At 38.5% G+C, this 7,691-nt stretch overlaps 1 protein-coding gene across 1 annotated transcript in view; it reads left to right on the forward strand.

Annotated features, from left to right (window-relative positions):
* Positions 1-283: 283 nt before the first annotated feature.
* LOC126983513 (myeloid leukemia factor 2-like) overlaps positions 284-7,691 on the forward strand; it is a 39,061-nt gene continuing 31,653 nt past the window's right edge. The window contains 1 exon segment of the mRNA XM_050836270.1: positions 284-448. Coding sequence (XP_050692227.1) covers positions 396-448 — 53 coding nt within the window. The 5' untranslated portion in view covers positions 284-395.

Raw genomic sequence — 7,691 nt, forward strand, 5'->3', positions numbered from 1 at the left:
CTCTAAAGGCCATAATACATTGAGTAAAACGATAATTAAACACGTGAATGAAGAAAAATAAATGAATAGAAGGTCAGGCGTGAGGTCGCGGGATGTTTTGGTGTGAACTGTAAAAGGAAAATGAGCTGGACGCCATCTTGCCGACAGTTAATGCCTTGTAGATCACCACTCATTACAAAAAGACCTTCAATTAAATCCGAGAATAAAGAAGAATCACCATATAGAAGACAAGGCTTAAGCTCACGTGATGTTTTGATGGGAATTGTAAAAGGAAAAAGAGCTCCCGGACGCCATCTTGGGTCAGTGTCGCTCTAGCCGTCGAAGGGGAAGGACAGACACTCGCTCCTCCGCTCCTCACCTGGCCTACCTGTGGCGGCTTATTGATTGGTGTTAACATGTCGCTCTTCGGCGCCCTCATGGCGGGCCTCGACGACGACCCCTTCTTCGGGTGAGTCGTCCTTGTCATATTTTCTTCCTCCTCCTCCTCTTCCTTCTTTTTTCCTCGTCTTTTTTTCTTCCTTGTTTTCTTTTTCTTCTTCCTCCTCCTCCCCTTTTCTTCTTCCTCCCCTTTTCTTCTTCCTCCTCCTCCTCCTCTTTTCTTCTTCCTCCTCCTTCTCCTCTTTTTTTCTTTCCTTCTCCTTCTTCTTTTTCTTCCTCTTTCCTTCTTTCTCTTAATTTGCTTCCTCCTTTTCCTCTTCTCTTTCTTCCTCCCCCTCCTCCTTTTTCTTCCTCCTCTTCCTTCTCTTACTCCTCCTCTCTCTCCTCTTCTTCCTCCTCCTCCTCTTATTTCTCCTCCTCGTCCGTTTTTCTTTTCCTCGTTTTCTTCCTCTTCCTCTTCTTGTACTTCCTCCTTTTCTTATTCCCATTTCCCCTTCGCTTTTTTTTATAACAGTAGTAGTAGTGGTTATAGTAGTAGTGGTAGTAGTAGTAGTGGTAGTAGTAGTAGTCTCATAACTTACAGAGGGAGGAGTTGTTGCATTTACGTGTGTGAAGAATAAGTGAATGGTCATAACAGTAGTAGTAGTAATAGTAGTAAGGGTTATACTTCAGTTATACTTCTATGTATTGTTATGTGCTGACGTGGATGTGTGTGTGAGTGTGTGTGTGTGTGTGTGTGTGTGTGTGTGTGTGTGTGTGTGTGTGTGTGTGTGAGAGGAATGCTGCCTGAACTAATTGTGTGTCTGTGTGTGTAATTATTTCCACTAGAATGTCCGTCTAAGGTGAATGTTCTCCAGTAAAACACACACACACACACACACACACACACACACACACACACACACACACACACAGGTGGTTCACTTCATTAACTTGTCTTACCTTAGTCTACCTTATTTCACAGAACTGTATACATTACCTTACCTTACCTTACTCTACCTTATTACACCTAACTTTACCTAACCTTACCTAACCTAACCTTGCCCTACCTTACCTTACCCTACTCTGCTTTATTATATACACCCAACTTTACACTACCTAACATAACTTTACCTTACCATACCTAACCTTACCTTACCTTACCCTACCCTACTTCTTACACCCACTATTACATTACCTAACCTAACCTAACCTTACCTTACCCTACTTTACCTTATTACACCCAACTTAACCTAACCTAACTTTACCTTACCTTACCTTACCTTACCCTGCCTTACCCTACTCTGCCTTATTACACCCAAGTTTACCTAACACAGCCATTCCTTGCCTCGCCTAACCTTACCTTAACTTCCCTTACCGTGCCTAACCTTACCTTACCTTTCCTTCCCTTACCAGACCTTACCTTATATTCCCCTAACATCACTTTACCTTAATTTACCTTTCCTTCCCTTTCCTTCCCTTCTCTTACATTATTTTATCTTACCTTACCTTCCTTACCTTACCTTTCTTACTTTACCTTAAACAAGAAAGCACGAGCAACAGAAGAACGTAAAGGAAAAAGAAGAAAAAAAAAAAGTGGAATGGGAACAAGGTCAGCTCTGTGTGTGTGTGTGTGTGTGTGTGTGTGTGTTTAGCATCTTGCCAGTCACACTTACTGTTTAAAACCTTCATGTAAGTCACCCACACTACTTATAATGGAACCATATTTGTGTATTAAGAGCTCATAACAACACCTGGCGTACACACACACACACACACACACAGACACACACAGACACACACACACACACACACACACACACACACACACACACACACACACACACACACACACACACACACAGACACACACAGACACACACACACACACACAGATACAGGAGTTGGATAGGATGTGTTAGTACTATGATTTTTTAATTTTTTATTATTTACTCTATTTTTTCCTTTAGCTAATAATGATAATAATAATAATAATAATAATAATAATAATAATAATAATAATAATAATAATAATAATAATAGGTAATGATAAAAAGCAAAAGGAGGTAAGGGAAGAACATAATGGTACCTGCCTACTATCTATCTAAATCTTTATGTATATCTATCTATGTAAATCTCCCCTTCCCTTCCCTTACTATACCTTACAATACATACCATCTTTCTTTCTCTTCCTTCTTATCTTTCTTCCTGTAATTCTTCCTTATCTGCTTCCTCACTATCTTTTTTCCTGTATTTTTTGTGATTCTTCTCTCCTCCCCATCTTTGTTTTTTCCTTTCCCTTTGTCATTTTTCCTCCCTATTCACCTTTTTCCTTTTTTTCCACCACCCTTCTTTCCTTTTTCATTTTTCCTCTCTTTGACCTTCTTCCTTCCCTCCTATCTTCTCTTCGCACCTGTTATGCTCACTTATATATATATGTATATATATATATATATATATATATATATATATATATATATACATATATATATATATATATATATATATATAACATGTAGTCCATAAAAGAGCTATGGCTCAATGGACTAGTGGCTCTTAAAAACAATGTGTAAAATAATCTATGTAACTACCTTGAGGCCAATCAATCAATCAATCAATCAATCAGTCTTCTTTCTTCCTTCCTATCCTTAGCCATTACCTAGTTCTCCCTTCCTTCCGTCTTCCCCTAACATCACCTTCCCTTCCCTTCCCTTCCCTTCCCATATATAAGAATAAGACATGGATATACACTAGGCAGGAAGGGAAGGTTCTGCATAATTAATATTGAAGATCTGAAAAATTAATTAGGAAGGAAGGAAAAGAATGTGATATACCTGAATGATTTAAAAACACAGGTATGAGTAATTAAACCAGGTGTAAATTATTATTATGAGAAACAAAGCAGGTAGAGAGAGAGGAAGGAATGTGAAGGTAATGCATAATGTATTACAATACATATACAGATAGTTGTGAATAATATATAATGAGAGAGAGAGAGAGAGTGTGGAGGGAAGAAGGAAGGGAGGGAGGGAGAAAAGGATAGGTCAGAAGGGAGGAGAAAGGAGAGATAGGAGGGAAGGAAGAATAGCAAAGAGAGGGAGAAAGAAAGAAAGAAAGGAAGGATGCTGGAAAAAAAGGAAAAAGGTGAATTAGAAGGGAGAGAAAAAGGATAGCAGAAAAAGAAAGGAGAGATAGGAGAGAAGGAAGAATGGCAAAGAGAGGGAAAAAGAAAGAAAGAAAGGAAGTATGCTGGAAAAAAAAGGAAAAAGGTGAATTAGAAGGAAGAGAAAAAGGATAGCAGAAAAAGAAAGGAGAGATAGGAGAGAAGGAAGAATGGCAAAGTGAGGGAAAAGGAGAGAAAGAAAGGATGGAAGGATGCTAGATAAAAAATGAAAAAAATGAAAAAGGTGAATTAGAAGGAAGGAAGAAGGATGACAGAAAAAGAAAGGGAGATAGGAGAGAAGGAAGAATGGCAAAGATAGGGAAAAAGAAAGAAAGAAAGGAAATATGCTGGAAAAAAAAGGAAAAAAGGTGAATTAGAAGGAAGGAAGAAGGATGGCAGAAGAGAAAGGAGAGATAGGAGAGAAGGAAGAATGGCAGAGAGAGGGAAAAGGAAAGAAAGAAAGGAAGGAAGGAAGGATGCTGGATAAAAAGGAAAAAGGCGAATTAGAATGAAGAACAGCAGAGAGGAAAGATGAACGACTGAAAAGAAGGATGACAGAAAAAGAAAGGAAAAAAAGTGGATATGAAGGAAGGAAGAATGACAAGGGAAAGATAGGGAGGAAAGCAGAATCACGAAAATAAAGGAAAAGAAGATAGTAAGGGGTGAAATAAGGAAGAATTACAGGAAGAAAAATAAGAGGTGAGAAAAAACAAAAAAAAAGAAAAATTGGAAGGAAGAAGAAATTGAAAGATAGGAAGTAAGAAAGTGAGCAAACAAGAAAGATAAACATAAACACTGACAGGAAGAAAGGAGAGAAGAAAAGAACAAGGTAATGCATAATACAGAATGGATAAAGAAACAACAGCAAAAACAACAACAACAACCAGAAAGGAAGGAAAGAGAGAGAGCATCAGATAATCAGGAATAAGGAAGTGGATGATAAAGAAGGGAAGAACAGAGAAGACTAGAGGATGGAAGATAAGGAAGGGAGGGATAGAGGATACAGAAGATAAAACAGAAGGAAGGAAAAATGAGGTAAAAAGTGAACCAGGAAGGAAGGAAGGAATGATAAAATACTAAATAAAGATGAATAATGAAAAAGAAGAGAATAACAGTAGACAAAAGTACATCATAATAGATTAGTAATAGAAAATGAATAATAATAAAGAATAATAAAAAAAAACGAGTAAGGAAGGAAGGAGAGAGAGAGAGAGAGAGAGAGAGAGAGAGAGAGAGAGAGAGAGAGAGAGAGAGAGAGAGAGATGCTGCATTATTCAAAACTTAAGGTATGGCATAAAAACAAAACAAAAAAACACCAAGGTAATACATAGGACACACACACACACACACACACACACACACACACACACACACACACTGTAAACAAACAGACCATACCAGATGTGTACTTTCTCAGATGCACAAAAACACACACACACACATACACACACACACACACAAAAAAAGGTATATTTATAAAAACTACCTTACTCACCCTTATTCCCTTATGCTTATCTTGCCCACGTGATAAACCACTTTGCAGGGATGAGGGATGAGGTATAAGGGAGGCAGGAACTAGTTTAATGGGGCACTAAAGATAAGCAATAACAAAAGTAAATAAATAGTACAGGTAATAATAATAGATAAAAAGTATAGATAGATAAAATAGGAAGGAAGAAGCAGCTGTGTGTGTGTGTGTGTGTGTGTGTGTGTGTGTGTGTGTGTGTGTGCTGTTCTTTCTTCCTTCCCTTCACCCAGGCACAAGGTGGACAGGATGTGACATTGCAAAGAGGTCAAGTTGGGTTTATTGGATGACTGGATGACTGACTGACTGGATGACTGACGGACTGGATGAATGACTGACTGACTGAATGACTGACTGACTGAATGACTGACCGACTGACTGACTGACTGACTGAGTGACTAGATGAATGACTGACTGACTGATCTGATGACTGGGTGACCGACTGGCTGACTAACTAACTGACTGATTTGACATTTCATTCATTCATTGATTTAACATTCACACAGTGCCCCTTTAAACCAGTCAATTCTTTACTACTACTCCCCTTCCTTAGCCTTCTCTCTTATTATTATTATCTTATTTATTTATTCATTATTAGTTCATTGTTCCATATAAGTAGTCAGTCTCTTGTGTGTGTGTGTCTGTGTGTGTGTGTGTGTGTGTGTGTGTGTGTTTACCAACCTCCTCTTTTATTCCTACATTACTCAACCTAATGTGCCTTCCCTTACCTTACCATACCCTACCCTTCTCTCTCCCTTTCCTTTACTTTACCTTAGCTTACCTTACTTCACCTTACCTTCCCATATATCTTCCTGTCTGTCGGTCTTTCCTTTCTTTTCCCTTAGTACTACCTAACTTTACCTTATCTTACCTTCTCTTCCCTTCCCTTCCCTTTCGTTTTGCTTACCTAACCTTACCTTACCTCAATTCACCTTCCCTTCCCTTTCCTTACCTTTCATTACCTTTCCTTCACTTTCCTTACCTCACCTTCCCTTCCCTTACTTCCCTTACCTTACCTTTCTTTATCTCACCTCACCTTCCCTTCCCATCTGTCTATCTACCTCTCTACCTGTCTATGTACTGTATTTCTTTAGCTAGTGATGGCTGTGTCCTGTCTTCTACATAAAACACATTGCTGGTGGCTCAGGACAAGGGAAGCACCTCAGATATTCATGTGTTTACCTTTGAATTATTGACTCAGGAAGGAACCTGGGAGACTTGGAGGTTTGGTCTAGCTTGGGTACATTCTGGGCTGAAGGGCTGATTTTATGGTATTAAGTGTCATATTCTTAAACATTTCAGCACCATATTTGACAAGGCTTTCATGCAGGGTTGGAAAAAACCCGGGTTTTTTTAAAAAAACACAACCCACTGGGTTTTTTTTGGGTTATTTTGGGTTTTATTGGGTTATTTTGGGTTTTATTGTTTTTTTTATTATTCATATTTATATGTAAATCAGTTTAAATAAGCATTTAAAAAAGTAATCTAAAGTGAAATAAAAGGTTTGAAGTGTTATCTGAAGGCCAGACACTTGGTTGATACAAGTTGAACTTGTACTGTACTGGTACCGGTAACGGGTAAGTGGTAACTGGACAGGAACTGAACAGGTCAGGCTTGGCTACTGCTGACTCAGTAGCCTACTCCTCACTCCTCAGAGGCTCAGTGTTGTTTCCATTATACAGACAGAAGAGGAATCAGAGGACCACAGCAGTTAGCAAAAATGCCTGCTGATAGTGGGAGAAAAAAGGCAGCTGAGTAGAATGAAGTTGACATTTTAGAAAATGAAAAACAGAAAGCAGCCTGTAAATACTGCAGCCAAATAATTAGTGCAAATGAGACCAGGAACTTAATCTCAAGATTAAAAGAAAACCCCTGTTTGATGTTATTTATAATTTCTTTTTTATGTTAAATGTATTTTTAAAAAACCCAAAAAAACCCACTTGGACCGGGTTTTTTTGAGTGGGTTTTTTTTGGGTTTTTTTGGGTGGGTTTTTTTGGGTGGGTTTTTTCAATGCCAACCCTGCTTTCATGGGAGTTTTGGGCATTTCCAGGAGTATTCTTGTGACCCTTGTGTTAGTTTGGTTAGTTAGCTTATGTTAGTTGGTTAGGCAAAACACAACAGCAAAAGGAAAGCAAGGAAAAGCCTGCTGTCACTGGTATGTTGTTTTGGCTGTTTCTTCATTGTTAGAATAAGAGAATTAGTGTGTTTGAGGTTAGGTTAGTTAGGTTAGGTTAGGTTGGTTGGTTAGGCAAAACACAACAGCAAAAGGAAAGCAATGAAAAGCCTGCTCTCTGTGGTCTGTTGTTGTGATTGTTTCTTCATTGTCAGAATAAGAGAATCAGTGTGTTTGAGGTTAGGTTAGTTAGGTTAGGTTAGGTTAGGTTGGTTGGTTAGGCAAAACACAACAGCAAAAGGAAAGCAATGAAAAGCCTGCTCTCTGTGGTCTGTTGTTGTGATTGTTTCTTCATTGTCAGAGTAAGAGAATCAATGTGTGTCAGTTTATTGAAAGTTAACGTAGAGTAAGAAGTAGTTAGTAAGTAGTCAGTAATAAGTTATGTATTGTAAGAAGGGGTGACCAGCTTGAAATATTACACCAAGCTTGTTTTCCTAGTCATTCAAGGTCTGTCCTTTGTTGAATTGTCAGC

The sequence above is a fragment of the Eriocheir sinensis genome, chromosome 54 (assembly GCF_024679095.1).
Source record: "Eriocheir sinensis breed Jianghai 21 chromosome 54, ASM2467909v1, whole genome shotgun sequence".
NCBI classification, from domain to species: Eukaryota; Metazoa; Arthropoda; class Malacostraca; order Decapoda; family Varunidae; genus Eriocheir; species Eriocheir sinensis.